This window comes from Heptranchias perlo, chromosome 2, assembly GCF_035084215.1.
Source record: "Heptranchias perlo isolate sHepPer1 chromosome 2, sHepPer1.hap1, whole genome shotgun sequence".
Taxonomy (NCBI): Eukaryota; Metazoa; Chordata; class Chondrichthyes; order Hexanchiformes; family Hexanchidae; genus Heptranchias; species Heptranchias perlo.
Window position 1 is genome coordinate 95,502,866 of NC_090326.1, and position 17,751 is coordinate 95,520,616.

A 17,751-nucleotide genomic window follows, 5' to 3' on the forward strand; every position below is an offset into this window, starting at 1 on the left:
GCAGGTTATTGGTGAGTAAGTGCCGCTTGACAGCACTGTCGACGACACCTTCCATCACTTTGCTGATGATTGAGAGTAGACTGATGGGGCGGTAATTGGCCGGATTGGATTTGTCCTGCTTTTTGTGGACAGGACATACCTGGGCAATTTTCCACATTGTCGGGTAGATGCCAGTGTTGTAGCTGTACTGGAACAGCTTGGCTAGAGGCGCAGCTAGTTCTGGAGCACAAGTCTTCAGCACTACAGCTGGGATGTTGTCGGGGCCCATAGCCTTTGCTGTATCCAGTGCACTCAGCCGTTTCTTGATATCACGTGGAGTGAATCGAATTGGCCGAAGACTGGCTTCCGTGATGGTGGGGATATCGGGAGGAGGCTGAGATGGATCATCCACTTGGCACTTCTGGCTGAAGATGGTTTCAAACGCTTCAGCCTTGTCTTTTGCACTCACGTGCTGGACTCCGCTATCATTGAGAATGGGGATGTTTGCAGAGCCTCCTCCTCCCATTAGTTGTTTAATTGTCCACCACCATTCACGACTGGATGTGGCAGGACTGCAGAGCTTTGATCTGATCCATTGGTTGTGGAATCGCTTAGCTCTGTCTATAGCATGTTGCTTCCACTGTTTAGCATGCATGTAGTCCTGAGTTGTAGCTTCACCAGGTTGGTACCTCATTTTTAGGTACGCCCGGTGCTGCTCCTGGCATGCTCTTCTACACTCCTCATTGAACCAGGGTTGATCCCCTGGCTTGTTGGTAATGGTAGAGTGAGGAATATGCCGGGCCATGAGGTTACAGATTGTGCTGGAATACAATTCTGCTGCTGATGGCCCACAGCGCCTCATGGATGCCCAATTTTGAGCTGCTAGATCCGTTCTGAATCTATCCCATTTAGCACGGTGGTAGTGCCACACAACACGTTGGATGGTGTCCTCAGTGCGAAGACGGGACGTCATCTCCACGAGGACTGTGCGGTGGTCACTCCTACCAATACTGTCATGGACTGATGCATTTGCGACAGGTAGATTGGTGAGGACGAGGTCAAGTAAGTTTTTCCCTCGTGTTGGTTCGCTCACCACCTGCCGCAGGCCCAGTCTAGCAGCTATGTCCTTCAGGACTCGGCCAGCTCGGTCAGTAGTGGTGCTACCGAGCCACTCTTGGTGATGGACATTGAAGTCCCCCACCCAGAGTACATTTTGTGCCCTTGCTACCCTCAGTGCTTCCTCCAAGTGGTGCTCAACATGGAGGAGGACTGATTCATCAGCTGAGGGAGGACAGTAGGTGGTAATCAGCAGGAGGTTTCCTTGCCCATGTTTGACCTGATGCCATGAGATTTCATGGGGTCCAGAGTCAATGTTGAGGACTCCCAGGGCCACTCCCTCCTGACTGTATATCACTGTACCGCCACCTCTGGTGGGTCTGTCCTGCCGGTGGGACAGGACATACCCAGGGATGGTGATGGAAGAGTCTGGGACGTTGGCTGAAAGATATGATTCTGTTAGTATGGCTATGTCAGGCTGTTGCTTGACTAGTCTGTGGGACAGCTCTCCCAATTTTGGCACAAGTCCCCAGATGTTAGTAAGGAGGACCTTGCAGGGTCGACTGGGCTTGGTGTTTTGCCGTTGTCGTGTCTGGTGCCTAGTGGTCCGTCCGGTTTTTTCTTATTCTGACTTTTCGTAGCGAGATTTTACAACTGAGTGGCTTGCTAGGCCATTTCAGAGGGCAATTCAGAATCAACCACATTGCTGTGGGTCTGGAGTCACATGTAGGCCAGACCGGGTAAGGACGACAGGTTTCCTTCCCTAAAGGACATTTGTCAGTATAAGTGACCATAAAGCTACAATGTAAGAACCTATAACAACATATTTACCTTCATACTGGCAACACAGTATTTGAGAGGTGAGGCAGCACACAAAAATATAATTAGATTCTAATAAAAACATAAATAACTTTTACCTGTGATAGCTTTTAAAATAATTCACACTTTGTTTCCGAATAGATTCCTGCAACACTTCTGATTTACTGCCACAAAATTCTTCACCAACTTGCATTAGTCTGGTTTGCAAACAAATAACATTGAAGTTTTAAATACATTTGATTAATGCAACTATGTTGAATTAAAGCATACACACAGTGTCAATCAGTTTTGTACGAGTATTGTTCCAATACCTGCTAATAATGTCCAGTACAAAAATAAAATCATCATACTTGAAATTGGATAAATCTGTTCCAAGCAAGTATGTTTTTGCTTTCAACTGAACATCCTATAAAACAAGAATATAACAGACAGTCAGTCAGTAATAATATATGAACACATTTTAAATCTTAGCTTCACAATTTGAGAGTTTAAAGTCACATGTCACAGTTTAAAGCAGACCTAAATTACATTTCATTGCTTGTAGAAAGACATGAGATTTTGAACTATGTTGGTGGTCACGACAATAGGAGCCGAGCCGAGCGGAGGGAGCGTCCGATAAAAGGCGGGATTTCAGAGCGCTGAGAACAGCTGAGAGGAGCCGAGCCGAGCGGAGGGAGCGTCCGATAAAAGGCGGGATTTCAGAGCGCTGAGAACAGCTGAGAGGAGCCGAGCCGAGCGGAGGGAGCGTCCGATAAAAGGCGGGATTTCAGAGCGCTGAGAACAGCTGAGAGGAGCCGAGCCGAGCGGAGGGAGCGTCCGATAAAAGGCGGGATTTCAGAGCGCTGAGAACAGCTGAGAGGAGCCGAGCCGAGCGGAGGGAGCGTCCGATAAAAGGCGGGATTTCAGAGCGCTGAGAACAGCTGAGAGGAGCCGAGCCGAGCGGAGGGAGCGTCCGATAAAAGGCGGGATTTCAGAGCGCTGAGAACAGCTGAGAGGAGCCGAGCCGAGCGGAGGGAGCGTCCGATAAAAGGCGGGATTTCAGAGCGCTGAGAACAGCTGAGAGGAGCCGAGCCGAGCGGAGGGAGCGTCCGATAAAAGGCGGGATTTCAGAGCGCTGAGAACAGCTGAGAGGAGCCGAGCCGAGCGGAGGGAGCGTCCGATAAAAGGCGGGATTTCAGAGCGCTGAGAACAGCTGAGAGGAGCCGAGCCGAGCGGAGGGAGCGTCCGATAAAAGGCGGGATTTCAGAGCGCTGAGAACAGCTGAGAGGAGCCGAGCCGAGCGGAGGGAGCGTCCGATAAAAGGCGGGATTTCAGAGCGCTGAGAACAGCCGAGCCGAGCGGAGCTGCGACCGAGTTCGAAGTGACGTCAGGAATCAGATCGGGACGCGACACAGGGGAGGCACCTGATTGGTGAGTAGGTTCAGGTGAGTATTTCTACTTATCTACAGTAACTGAAGTAAAAGGAAAGGGAAGGTCTGCAGGTCTTAGAGGAAGTAGCGTTTATTTTTTAGTGAATCAAGGTCCCTAGTGTAGTTAACATTCTCTAAATTGAGAACAATTTAAAGGAGTAAACTCCTTAAAGGGAGTGGTAAGTAGTTTTTCTTTCCTTTTTTTTTCTCTTGACACTGTAGTTGTTCTTAAGCTAATTTAAGGGTTAAGTCATGGCAGGAGATCCCAGCGCCGTGTCATGTTCCTCTTGTGGGATGTGGGAATTCAGGGATCCTTCCTGTATCCCTGATTCCTTCACCTGCGGGAAGTGTGTCCAGCTGCAGCTATTGTTTGACCGCTTGACGGCTGTGGAGCTGCGGATGGACTCACTTTGGAGCATCCGCGATGCTGAGAAAGTCGTGGATAGCACGTTCAGTGAGTTGGTCACACCGCAGATAAAAATTACTGAGGGAGATAGTGAATGGGTGACCAACAGACAGAGGAAGAGTAGGAAGGCAGTGCAGGGGTCCCCTGCGGTCATCTCCCTCCAAAACAGGTATACCGTTTTGGATACTGTTGGCGGAGATGGCTCACCAGGGGAAGGTGGCAGTGGCCAGGTTCATGGCACCGTGGCTGGCTCTGCTGCACAGGAGGGCAGGAAAAAGAGTGGCAGAGCTATAGTGATAGGGGACTCGATTGTAAGGGGAATAGACAGGCGTTTCTGCGGACGCAACCGAGACTCCAGGATGGTATGTTGCCTCCCTGGTGCAAGGGTCAAGGATGTCTCGGAGCGGCTGCAGGACATTCTGGAGGGGGAGGGTGAACAGCCAGTTGTCGTGGTGCATATAGGCACCAACGATATAGGTAAAAAACAGGATGAGGTCCTACAAGCTGAATTTAGGGAGTTAGGAGTTAAACTAAAGAGTAGGACCTCAAAGGTAGTAATCTCAGGATTGCTACCAGTGCCACGGGCTAGTCAGAGTAGGAATGACAGGATAGCTAAGATGAATACGTGGCTTGAGAGATGGTGCAAGAGGGAGGGATTCAAATTCCTGGGCCATTGGAACCGGTTCTGGGGGAGGTGGGACCAGTACAAATTGGACGGTCTGCATCTGGGCAGGACTGGAACCAATGTCCTAGGGGGAGTGTTTGCTAGTGCTGTTGGGGAGGGTTTAAACTAATGTGGCAGGGGGATGGGAACCGATGCAGGAAGTCAGTGGGAAATAAAGTGGTGACAGAAACAAAAGGCAGTAAGGGAGAGTGTACAGAACATGACCGGACAGATGGTCTGAGAAAGCAGGGCAAAGACCAAGGGAAGACTAGATTAAACTGCATTTATTTCAATGCAAGAAGTCTGATGGGCAAGGCAGATGAACTCAGGGCATGGATGGGTACATGGGACTGGGATGTTATAGCTATTACTGAAACATGGCTAAGGGAGGGGCAGGACTGGCAGCTCAATGTTCCAGGGTACAGATGCTATAGGAAAGATAGAGCAGGAGGTAAGAGAGGAGGGGGAGTTGCGTTCTTGATTAGGGAGAACATCACGGCAGTAGTGAGAGGGGATATATCCGAGGGTTCGCCCACTGAGTCCATATGGGTAGAACTGAAAAATAAGAAGGGAGAGATCACTTTGATAGGATTGTACTACAGACCCCCAAATAGTCAACGGGAAATTGAGGAGCAAATATGTAAGGAGATTACAGACAGCTGCAAGAAAAATAGGGTGGTAATAGTAGGGGACTTTAACTTTCCCAACATTGACTGGGACAGCCATAGCATTAGGGGCTTGGATGGAGAGAAATTTGTTGAGTGTATTCAGGAGGAATTTCTCATTCAGTATGTGGATGGCCCGACTAGAGAGGGGGCAAAACTTGACCTCCTCTTGGGAAATAAGGAAGGGCAGGTGACAGAAGTGTTAGTGAGGGATCACTTTGGGACCAGTGATCATAATTCCATTAGTTTTAAGATAGCTATGGAGAAGGATAGGTCTGGCCCAAAAGTTAAAATTCTAAATTGGGGAAAGGCCAATTTTGATGGTATTAGACAGGAACTTTCAGAAGTTGATTGGGAGAGTCTGTTGGCAGGCAAAGGGACGTCTGGTAAGTGGGAGGCTTTCAAAAGTGTGTTAACCAGGGTTCAGTGTAAGCACATTCCTTATAAAGTGAAGGGCAAGGCTGGTAGAAGTAGGGAACCTTGGATGACTCGGGAGATTGAGGCACTAGTCAAAAATAAGAAGGAGGCATATGACATGCATAGGCAGCTGGGATCAAGTGGATCCCTTGAAGAGTATAGAGATTGTCGGAGTAGAGTTAAGAGAGAAATCAGGAGGGCAAAAAGGGGATATGAGATTGCTTTGGCAGATCAGGCAAAGGTGAATCCAAAGAGCTTCTACAAATACATAAAGGGCAAAAGGGTAACAAGGGAGAGAGTAGGGCCTCTTAAGGATCAACAAGGTCATCTATGTGCGGAACCACAAGAGATGGGTGAGATCCTGAATGAATATTTCACATCGGTATTTACGGTTGAGAAAGGCATGGATGTTAGGGAACTTGGGGAAATAAATAGTGATGTCTTGAGGAGTGTACATATTACAGAGAGGGAGGTGCTGGAAGTCTTAACGCGCATCAAGGTAGATAAATCTCCGGGACCTGATGAAATGTATCCCAGGACGTTATGGGAGGTTAGGGAGGAAATTGCGGGTCCCCTAGCAGAGATATTTGAATCATCCACCGCTACAGGTGAGGTGCCTGAAGATTGGAGGGTAGCAAATGTTGTGCCTTTGTTTAAGAAGGGCGGCAGGGAAAAGCCTGGGAACTACAGACCAGTGAGCCTGACATCTGTAGTGGGTAAGTTGTTAGAGGGTATTCTGAGGGACAGAATCTACAGGCATTTGGAGAGGCAGGGACTAATTAGGAACAGTCAGCATGGTTTTGTGAGAGGAAAATCATGTCTCACGAATTTGATTGAGTTTTTTGAAGGGGTAACCAAGAAGATAGATGAGGGCTGTGCAGTAGACGTGGTCTACATGGACTTCAGCAAAGCATTTGACAAGGTACCGCATGGTAGGTTGTTACATAAGGTTAAATCTCATGGGATCCAAGGTGAGGTAGCCAATTGGATACAAAATTGGCTTGACGACAGAAGACAGAGGGTGGTTGTCGAGGGTTGTTTTTCAAACTGGATGCCTGTGTCCAGCGGTGTGCCTCAGGGATCGGTGCTGGGTCCGCTGTTATTTGTTATTTATATTAATGATTTGGATGAGAATTTAGGAGGCATGGTTAGTAAGTTTGCAGATGACACCAAGATTGGTGGCATTGTGGACAGTGAAGAAGGTTATCTAGGATTGCAACGGGATCTTGATAAATTGGGCCAGTGGGCCGATGAATGGCAGATGGAGTTTAATTTAGATAAATGTGAGGTGATGCATTTTGGTAGATCGAATCGGGCCAGGACCTACTCCGTTAATGGTAGGGCGTTGGGGAGAGTTATAGAACAAAGAGATCTAGGAGTACAGATTCATAGCTCCTTGAAAGTGGAGTCACAGGTGGATAGGGTGGTGAAGAAGGCATTCAGCATGCTTGGTTTCATTGGTCAGAACATTGAATGCAGGAGTTGGGATGTCTTGTTGAAGTTGTACAGGGCATTGGTGAGGCCACACTTGGAGTACTGTGTACAGTTCTGGTCACCCTATTATAGAAAGGATATTATTAAACTAGAAAGAGTGCAGAAAAGATTTACTAGGATGCTACCGGGACTTGATGGTTTGACTTACAGGGAGAGGTTAGACAGACTGGGACTTTATTCCCTGGAGAGTAGGAGGTTAAGGGGTGATCTTATAGAAGTCTATAAAATAATGAGGGGCATAGATAAGGTCGATAGTCAAAATCTTTTCCCAAAGGTAGGGGAGTCTATAACGAGGGGGCACAGATTTAAGGTGAGAGGGGAGAGATACAAAAGGATCCAGAGGGGCAATTTTTTCACTCAAAGGGTGGTGAGTGTCTGGAACGAGCTGCCAGAGGCAGTAGTAGAGGCGGGTACAATTTTGTCTTTTAAAAAGCATTTGGACAGTTACATGGGGAAGATGGGTATCGAGGGATATGGGCCAAGTGCAGGCAATTGGGACTAGCTTAGTGGTATAAACTGGGCGACATGGACATGTTGGGCCGAAGGGCCTGTTTCCATGTTGTAACTTCTATGATTCTATGATTCTAATAGTAGATACACATAGGGGTTTCCTAAATCCCATAGCTAGGTCCGAAAAGAACTGCATTGAACTGGCATTACACTCCTATTCGGATCTAGATTATATTTTAGGATTTTTAAAAAAGTTTTCGATGACATCTACGCTGTGCAAAGAAAATGCAAGTTCTAGAAATTATGAAACAATGGTAGCATCTAGTGAATAAGCAAAATACTGCAGACCATTTTTACTTAAATTAGACATGGAATTCATAAAATGAGTTGATAAAACTGGGAAATGAGTCAACTGCCCAAACGCATTTTAAATAGGATTCTTATGGCCAGCAGATGAAGGAGATTAATATCCAAATTGCCTGGACAGGATTCAAACCTAGGTGCCTGAGGTAAAAGGGTAGTGTGCTAATGCACCCATTTGATTCCTACCCAATTTTAAATGTTTGGATATCTTGTAGTGCTTCTTGGTTTCATTTAAAATTCCTTACCATTTGGGTCATCTATGACAATATTGTCCAATAGAAATCGCTGACTAGCCACAGTCACAGCTACGGTGACACCGTTTTAGCCACAAGCATTAATTCTCGTGGAAATGCCTTACACACAATACAGGTAATTGCACTTCACGTGTATATTTACTTAAACATCTACCACCATTCAGTGTTAAACTTTGCAGTCTTTCTCTTTTACCAAAGTTTGGGATTCTGGTTTGAATTTATCAGACACAAGACATCTTAGTGCCGCTTCTAGGTTTTTGTCCAGCAGTTGCGAGCGGTACTTTGACTTCATTGGAGTGATTGCTGAGAATGCTGACTCACGCAACAAGACCCACCAGATCCACCTCTGATCTCCAACCAGAATTCTAGTGGAAAAGCCTTACACACAATGCAGGAAAATGTACTTCATGTGTATACTTACTTAACAAACATCTACCACCATTCAGTGTGAAACAGTAGGATACTGCTTGCTTTTAGCCATGATGTGCCCTGTTGGAGCTGCTCATTATTGGCTGGGCTTGCTTTCTTCTGCTGGCCTGGAGCAGTTATTCTTGATAAAAAAAACTTTTCTATTCATTACTTTAGCTACTCGATCTATCCTGTGCCTCCACAGGAATTTTCTTCCATCCTTGAAAAGCGGTAGAGCATTACAACATCAGACCCCACTTTTAACTTTTTAACTATCAAGTCAATTTATTGAATAGAAGACAAACAAAGGAACTGTATAACGGTATGTACTAAAATTAGTAAGTGGTTCACTAAATTCTATTGAATAACTGTTATGCATGCAAGTGACACTCTGATAGAGATTAGTCAATTTAATTGTTACATAACATTATCTGCCAGAACAGCTGAATTTGAAACTGATGCTTTTAGTCTGAATGCCTTTCTACAGTCTGCGCTAGTGTCACTGCACGACAATCAATGAATCTACCAGGTTTTTTTTTATTCGTTCATGGGATGTGGGCGTCGCTGGTGAGGCCAGCATTTATTGCCCATCCCTAGTTGCCCTCGAGAAGGTGGTGGTGAGCCGCCTTCTTGAACCGCTGCAGTCCGTGTGGTGACGGTTCTCCCACAGTGCTGTTAGGAAGGGAGTTCCAGGATTTTGACCCAGCGACAATGAAGGAACGGCGATATATTTCCAAGTCGGGATGGTGTGTGACTTGGAGGGGAGCGTGCAGGTGGTGTTGGTCCCATGTGCCTGCTGCTCTTGTCCTTCTAGATGGTAGAGGTCGCGGATTTGGGAGGTGCTGTCGAAGAAGCCTTGGCGAGTTGCTGCAGTGCATCCTGTGGATGGTGCACACTGCAGCCACAGTGCGCCGGTGGTGAAGGGAGTGAAGGTTTAGGGTGGTGGATGGGGTGCCAATCAAGCGGGCTGCTTTATCTTGGATGCTGTCAAGCTTCTTGAGTGTTGTTGGAACTGCACTCATCCAAGCAAGTGGAGAGTATTCCATCACACTCCTGACTTGAGCCTTGTAGATGGTAGAAAGGCTTTGGGGAGTCAGGAGGTGAGTCACTCGCCTCAGAATACCCAGCCTCTGACCTGCTCTCGTAGCCACAGTATTTATATGGCTGGTCCAGTTTAGTTTCTGGTCAATGGTGACCCCCAGGATGTTGATGGTGGGGGATTCGGCGATGGTAATGCCGTTGAATGTCAAGGGGAGGTGGTTAGACTCTCTCTTGTTGGAGATGGTCATTGCCTGGCACTTATCTGGCGCGAATGTTACTTGCCACTTATCAGCCCAAGCCTGGATGTTGTCCAGGTCTCGCTGCATGCGGGCTCGGACTGCTTCATTATTTGAGGGGTTGTGAATGGAACTGAACACTGTGCAGTCATCAGCGAACATCCCCATTTCTGACCTTATGATGGAGGGAAGGTCATTGATGAAGCAGCTGAAGATGCTTGGGCCTAGGACACTGCCCTAAGGAACTTCTGCAGCAATGTCCTGGGGCTGAGATGATTGGCCTCCAACAACCACTACCATCTTCCTTTGTGCTAGGTATGACTCCAGCCACTGGAGAGTTTTCCCCCTGATTCCCGTTGACTTCAATTTTACTAGGGCTCCTTGGTGCCACACTCGGTCAAATGCTGCCTTGATGTCAAGGGCAGTCACTCTCACCTCACCTCTGGAATTCAGCTCTTTTGTCCATGTTTGGACCAAGGCTGTAATGAGGTCTGGAGCCGAATGGTCCTGGCGGAACCCAAACTGAGCATCGGTGAGCAGGTGATTCAGACATAAGTAACATTGAATTCATAATAATTGTGATGAATCGAATTATTTATGTATTAAAAAATCAGGAATGTGGAAAAAAAACTGGGGCTTCAGAACACTTAAAAAAAATCAGGGCCTCTTGACTTGATTAAAACAATTGGAAGAATTGAGCCTTAAAGCTTCCTTGAGTAAGGTACTCAGCTATCCCTTACCCCTGCTGAGGTACTTTTTAAACCTCCAGTTGAGGCACTCCACCCCTTCCACTGAGGACATTTTCCAACCCCGCCCCTCCCCCCACCAATGAGGTTGTCTTGGCCCCCCTCAAACCCCCTCCAATTACTCCCCCCCCCAATTTCTAACTCTGCTTGACCTGAAGACGGTACTTGATGTGTAACACCATGAAAGATCAACTGGTTCCCACATTTACAATTGATATTATACTAACCAACTCTTCGAATAAAAAATAAATGATCACAATTTTTATGCTAAACTATTTATAAATAACTTTATATATGCAGTTTTTTCATCTTGTAGTCTATTGTACCTGTGGAAGCTAGCTAGTCTAACTTATTTTTCTATGTTGGTTCCAACCAAGTCTATCCAACTCCACTCCTCAGCTTCAGCTCATTAATCCCACCCCAAAAAAAATTCCTAGATTTGAATAACTATCAGCCAGATTCAAATATAACGATGCCAGACATGTTGCTGCGCAAGTCACGCAGTATGTGTTTAAATGTGGTTTGGTTCATCCCTCACACTTTGGAGAGAACCAATGAAACTTTGTAACAATTGTATTGAGTAAGGCTGAGACATGACTTTTAAATGTTGCAGGTTTTTAAACTCCATTATGTCTTGTGACTGAGTTAAAGGAACCTCTACCAAACTAAAGCAAGGCAAAATTACTTCATCTTTTTCAAAAGTTCTACCTCTTCTAATGCATCCATCTCAATCTTCTCCAGCAATATACATATTAGATGTTTTTCCCATAAGATCGGTTGGCACTGTAATAACCAAGCCTGCAGCTGCTCTGAAGGCACTCAGTTCCCTGATGCACCCACCAAACCTGCCATATCTCATAAAAGTCAACCAAAATGATCCCGAGACCAAATGTTCAGGCCCACTGACTACAGAGATGAGTGCTGATAGTATTGCTCACCTCCAGCCATCCCAGTTCTAGTCTTAACAGAGCAGCTGATGTAATTGCTGGAAGTGAGGTCATACTGCCTACAGCACTCAGGTCTGTAGTTGGGGACATGTGGGTTGGTGTTGAGGGAGTGTTTCTCCACTTTTCCTGGCCAACATTCCTCTCTCAGATAATATGCCAAAAGCAGATATACTAATTGCTGTTTTTCAGGATCTTATGCATATAAAAATGGTGCTAAATTCGTCCAAATAACAGTCACTGCATTTGAAAGTAATTAATTGTATGTGAAGGGCTTTGAGATATTTGGGAGGCTTAGAAAGGAGCTAGATAAACACAAGTCTTTCTTTTCGATATGTGCCTTTCACATGGGAGAATGAACAATAATAACTATCCAGGGTACATCTGTGCTCTCTAGGTTCAATCATGTCAAATGACCATCCTTAGCTGTACAGCACAATGCAAAAGTCATGTTTGTGGTGATATGGTGATCTTCAAGTGATTTTTTTTTAAAATGAGCATCACAAATGCTTATGATTTGGATGAGGGAATTAAATGTAACATTTCCAAGTTTGCAGACGACACAAAGCTGGGGTGGAATGTGAGCTGTGAGGAGGATGCAAAGAGGCTCCAATGTGATTTAGACAAGTTGGGTGAGTGGGCAAGAACATGGCAGATGCAGTATAACATGGATAAATGTGAGGTTATCCACTTGGTTATAAAAACAGAAAGGCAGATTATTATCTGAATGGTGAGATTGGAAAAAGGGGAGGTGCAACGAGACATGGGTGTCCTTGTACACCAATCGCTGAAAGCAAGCATTCAGGTGCAGCAGTTAGGAAGGCGAATGGTATGTTGGCCTTCATTGCAAGAGGATTTGAGTACAGGAGCAGGGATGTCTTACTGCAGCTATACACGGCCTCCCTGAGACCACATTTGGAGTATTGTGTGCAGTTTTGTTCCCCTTATCTGAGGAAGGATGTCCTTGCCATGGAGGGAGTGCAACAAAGGTTTACCAGACTGATTCCTGGAATGGCAGGACAGACGTATGAGGAGAGATTGGGTTGACTAGGCCTATATTCACTAGAGTTTCGAAGACTGAGAGGTGATCTCATCGAAAAATATAAAATTCTAACAGGACTAGACAGACTAGATGCAGGGAGGATGTTCCCGATGGCTGGGGAGTCCAGAACCAGGGGTCACAGTCTCAGGATACGGGGTATGCCATTTAGAACTGAGGTGAGAAGAAATTTCTTCACTCAGAGGGTGGTGAACCTGTGGAATTCTCTACCACAGAAGGCAGTGGAGGCCAAGTCATTAGATGTATTCAAGAAGGAGATAGATATATTTCTTAATGCTAAAGGGATCAAGGGATATGGGGAAAAAGCAGGAACAGGGTACTGAGTTAGACGATCGGCCAAGATCATTTTGAATGGCGGAGCAGGCCCGAAGCGCCAACTGGCCTACTCTTGCTCCTATTTTCTATGTTTTTTACAGAATAAGGTCCAAATACAGTCATAATCAAATCGAACAAATGCACATTTACTTTTAGTATTTGGCAATATTGTAACACTCCCCTATAATTCCGGCATTCGGCATCTATATGAAAGCCAACTTATAGTAAAGGGTATAATTACACATATATTTACACACTATATTTTTAAATCAGTATGGTAAAGCAATTTGTGCTACATTAGAAGATGCTGCATGTAAGAATCCTATAATGAAGCATTGTACTGTTAAACAGCAATATTTCCTAGAGATTTGAAAAATGTCATTCACCAAACGAAGCACAAACCTGCCAGATCCGTGAAAGGCCGTGTTCGAGTTTCTTTTTCACATAGCTTCGATTAAAGTTGGAATCATCTGTGGCAATCTCACTACGGCCATCTGAAAAAAAAATCACATCTTTGTGAAATTGCATTTTATTAATACGCTACATTGGTTACATAGAGCTTAATTTCTTCATCCGTTTCGAAATATATTGCTGCTGACATGTGGCTCCTTATTCAACCCATCACTGATTTTCTCAGTGCTGTGCTAATTCTATATTTTAAGCACAAAGGAGCCTACCACATGTGCTCATTTCTCACCCTGTTGTGAAGTCATCCATTATATTAAAATCCCACCAGAACAAGTCAGTACCTTTGGCTAAATGGGAAGGAAACAAATGAAAACAAATTAAAACAGATGGCAGAAGCTTAGTGAATTATAATTCACAGCAGTAATTTATACATCCAAATAGGGCAATGCCTACCAGGAGATTTTAAAAGCTACACTGGTACCAGAGGGAGCAGCCTAATAAGATATTCTGTACTTTAGGCTGAACTTGGTACATGGTAAGGAAAGGTGACGATCTACCAGTCTAGACCAATGAAAAGGGTAGAATTTGGTTGTGAGGATATCTCTATTAGCCCCCATATTCTTAGGCTAGAGTGGGGAGACAAAAAAAAGTTGTTTATGCTTCATTTTATGAAAAAGCAGCAAGTTATAGACAGAACTAAACAGTTCCACTATGAATGGAACAGAGAATAGCGCTCTCGCTCTACCACATCATGGGAGCACCATCACCACAAGGAATGCAGCAGTCGAAGGAGAAGGTCCACTACCACCTCCTCAGGGCAACTAGGGATGGGTAATAAATTCAGCCTTGTCAACATCATGCACACCCAAAGAACAACTTAAATGATATAAAAGATCATTTTCTTTTTAACAGTTTTCTATTAAGCAATTTGCAAGTCATTCATTGCTCCCTCCCTAATTAGTACGTGTTGATTCTCTCCTCTGCCTCCTTTTTCTCTCAATGTTTTCCAGCCTTATTAATAGGCCTGTTTCTCTTTAGTTTTGATGAAGGATTACACATCTGAAATGCCATATGCTGTCTTTTCTCTTTACACATGCTGACTGACCTGTTATGCATGTCTAGTATTTTCTGTTTCTATTTCTGTACCTTCATTCTGTACACTCAAAGTATACAGGCAGGAAGTCTTCCACTGGAAATCAGACTACTCACCATCAGCTACATAGGATATTGGCTAAGATTCCACATAAGGGACTGTTAGCTAAAATTAAAGCTCATGGAATTGAAGGCAAATTATTGACCTGGTTAGGAGGTAGAAGACAGAGAATAGGGACAATGGGTATGTACACGAATTGGAAGGAAGTGACTAGTAATGTCCCACAAGGATCTGCACTGAGGCCTCAACTATTCACTATATTTATTAATGACTTAGAAAACACAATAGAGATCCATACATCCAAGTATGCTGATGAGACAAAGATTGGTGGCATATTAAGTAGTGTAGATGGGAGCATAAAATTATAAAGAAATATTGATAGATTAAGTGTGTGGGCAAAACTGTGGCAGATGGATTTCAACGCAGGTAAGTGTGAGGTCATCAATTTTGGACCAAAAAAAGGATAGATCCGAGTATTTTCTAAATGATGAAAAGCTAGGAACAGTGGAGGTCCAAAGATATTTAGGGGTCAATGTACACAGATCACTAAAATATAGTGTTCAGGTACAAAAAATAATCAAAAGGGCTGATGGAATGTTAGCCTTTATAACAAGAGGGCTAGAATACAAAAGGGGTGTAAGTTTTGCTTCAGCTATACAAAGCCCCGGTTGGACCACATCTGGAGTACTGTGTACAGTTCTGGGCATCGCACCCTAGAAAGGATATATTGGCCTTGGAAGGAGTGCAACGCAGATTCACCAGAATGTTACCAGGGCTCCAAGGGTTAAATTACGAAGAGAGATTGCATAAATTAGGTTTGTATTCCCTGGAATATAAAAGGTTAAGGGATGATTTGATTGAGGTTTTTAGGATTTTGAAAGGAATTGATAGGGTAGATGGAGACAAACTTTTTCTGCTGGTGGGGGAGCACAGGACAAGGGAATGCAACCTTAAAATCAGAGTCAGGCCATTCAGGAGAGAAGTTAGGAAGTACTTCACGCTAAGGGTGGTAGAAGTGTGGAACACTCTCCTACAAAAAGCTGTAGATGATAGCTCAATTCATAATTTTAAATCTGAGATCGATAGATTTTTGCTAGCCAAAGGTAATAAGAGATATGGAGCCAAGGCAGGTAAATGGAGTTAGGATACAGATCAGTCATGATCTCATTGAATAGTGGAACAGGCTTGAGAGACTGAATGACCTACTCCTGTTCCAATATACTACACAACGATAAAAACAATCTTATTCATCCCATAAGTTCAAGACAGCTCTACAGTATTCCAAAAGAAGGCTGGAAAATTCTAACATTTTTATTGGTTTGCTTACAGTCAGTAACTTAATTGCTCTTGATTGGTGCAACTGGCTCTGTAGCAAACATATTCATATATAAGTGACTTATAGATTACATTGGCAAAGACCATGTTTGACTATACTCATCTTTAAAACCATAGTTCCATTAATAGTCTCCAACCCAATGTTACCATTCTTTAAGCCTTTTCAGGCACCATACAGTCCACATTAAGTCAGATACTTACCTTTCCTGATCATGTGTGAAGTAGTTTGAATTGGACGTACTGTATGCTGCTTTTGAATAGTGAGGGCTGGGAAAGAGGCAGCAATAATGTATTTCTCTGTATGACTCAACTAGAAAAATTACTAATTATATCACTAAACTTGAAAATCTCTCTAAATATCAAATTATCTCAATAGAGACAATGCAATACTAAATCCTACTAAACAAATTGAATTTGGGACACTATTTTACTATATCCAAAGGGAAGAAGTTTGTGATTCTGACATGATTTACTGTAACCCACTTTGTCTCATACATAGCACTGCGCTGTGTAAGGTTTAGGGCTACAGCTTGGGGCACTGCATTTGTCCAACAACAAATAATCGGTTATCCATAAAGAAAGGAAAGAAAGAACTTGCATTTATATAGCGCCTTTCATGACCTCAGCATGTCCAAACAAAAAACTTCAGAAGTACTCAACTGGCTATGAAGTGCAGACAGTGTTGTGATGTAGGGAAATACGGCAGCCAATTAGGGCACATCAAGGTCCCACAAAACAGCAATAACATAAATGACCAGATAATCTGCTTCAGTAACGTTGGCTGAGGGATAATTGTTGCCCAGGACAACGGGAGAATTCTCCTACTCATCTCCAAATGGTGCAATGGGATCATTTACATCCACTTGAACTTGGTTAAATGTTTCATGTGAAAGACGACAGTACAGCATTCCCTCAGTACTGCACTGGAGTGTCAGTCTAGGCTGTGTGCTCAAGACTCTCGAGTGGGACTCGAACCCACAACCTTCTGACTCAGAGGCAAGAGTGCTACCACTTAGCCAAGATGTGGAGATGCCGGTGATGGACTGGGGTTGACAATTGTAAACAATTTTACAACACCAAGTTATAGTCCAACAATTTTTATTTGAAATCTACAAGCTTTCGGAGGCTTCCTCCTTCCTCAGGTAAATGTCAAGAGCTCCTTGAAGCCTACGCATTTATACATATAGAACAATACATGGTGTTTACAGACTGCCCCTGCAACTGCCCGTTGCCAAGGCAATCACCGTGTTCAGACAGAGAGGTGTCACCTACAGAACCCCCGAATACACATTCAACAAAAAAACAAACAGGAAAAAAAACAGAGAGAGGCAGAAACATCCGGAAGGCAGAGAAAGCCAGCAAATGACCCATTATATTAAAAACAGATAGCTTTTGTTCGCTGGTGGGGTAACGTGTAGCGTGACATGAACCCAAGATCCCGGTTGAGGCCGTCCTCATGGGTGCGGAACTTGGCTATCAATTTCTGCTCGACGATTTTGCGTTGTCGTGTGTCTCGAAGGCCGCCTTGGAGAACGCTTACCCGAAGATCAGTGGCTGAATGTCCCTGACTGCTGAAGTGTTCCCCGACTAGGAGGGAACCCTCCTGTCTGGCGATTGTTGCGCGGTGTCCGTTCATCCATTGTCGCAGTGTCTGCATGGTCTCGCCAATGTACCATGCTCCGGGGCATCCTTTTCTGCAGCGTATGAGGTAGACAACGTTGGCCGAGTCACAGGAGTATGAACCATGCACCTGGTGGGTGGTGTCCTCTCGTGTGATGGTGGTATCTGTGTCGATGATCTGGCAACACTTCAGCAGTCAGGGACATTCAGCCACTGATCTTCGGGTAAGCGTTCTCCAAGGCGGCCTTCGAGACACACGACAACGCAAAATCGTCGAGCAGAAATTGATAGCCAAGTTCCGCACCCATGAGGACGGCCTCAACCGGGATCTTGGGTTCATGTCACGCTACACGTTACCCCACCAGCGAACAAAAGCTATCTGTTTTTAATATAATGGGTCATTTGCTGGCTTTCTCTGCCTTCCGGATGTTTCTGCCTCTCTCTGTTTTTTTTCCTGTTTGTTTTTTTGTTGAATGTGTATTCGGGGGTTCTGTAGGTGACACCTCTCT

At 44.7% G+C, this 17,751-nt stretch overlaps 1 protein-coding gene across 2 annotated transcripts in view; it reads right to left on the bottom strand.

Moving 5' to 3' along the window:
* Positions 1–17,751, bottom strand: part of vps50 (VPS50 EARP/GARPII complex subunit) — a 186,254-nt gene that overhangs the window by 69,263 nt on the left and 99,240 nt on the right. For both annotated transcript variants that reach the window (XM_068004517.1, XM_068004512.1), the window contains exons 14-16: positions 13,129–13,220; positions 2,166–2,260; positions 1,953–2,051 (exon numbers count right to left, since the gene is read on the bottom strand). In XM_068004517.1, coding sequence (XP_067860618.1) covers positions 1,953–2,051; positions 2,166–2,260; positions 13,129–13,220 — 286 coding nt within the window. The remainder of the gene's footprint in view (positions 1–1,952; positions 2,052–2,165; positions 2,261–13,128; positions 13,221–17,751) is intronic.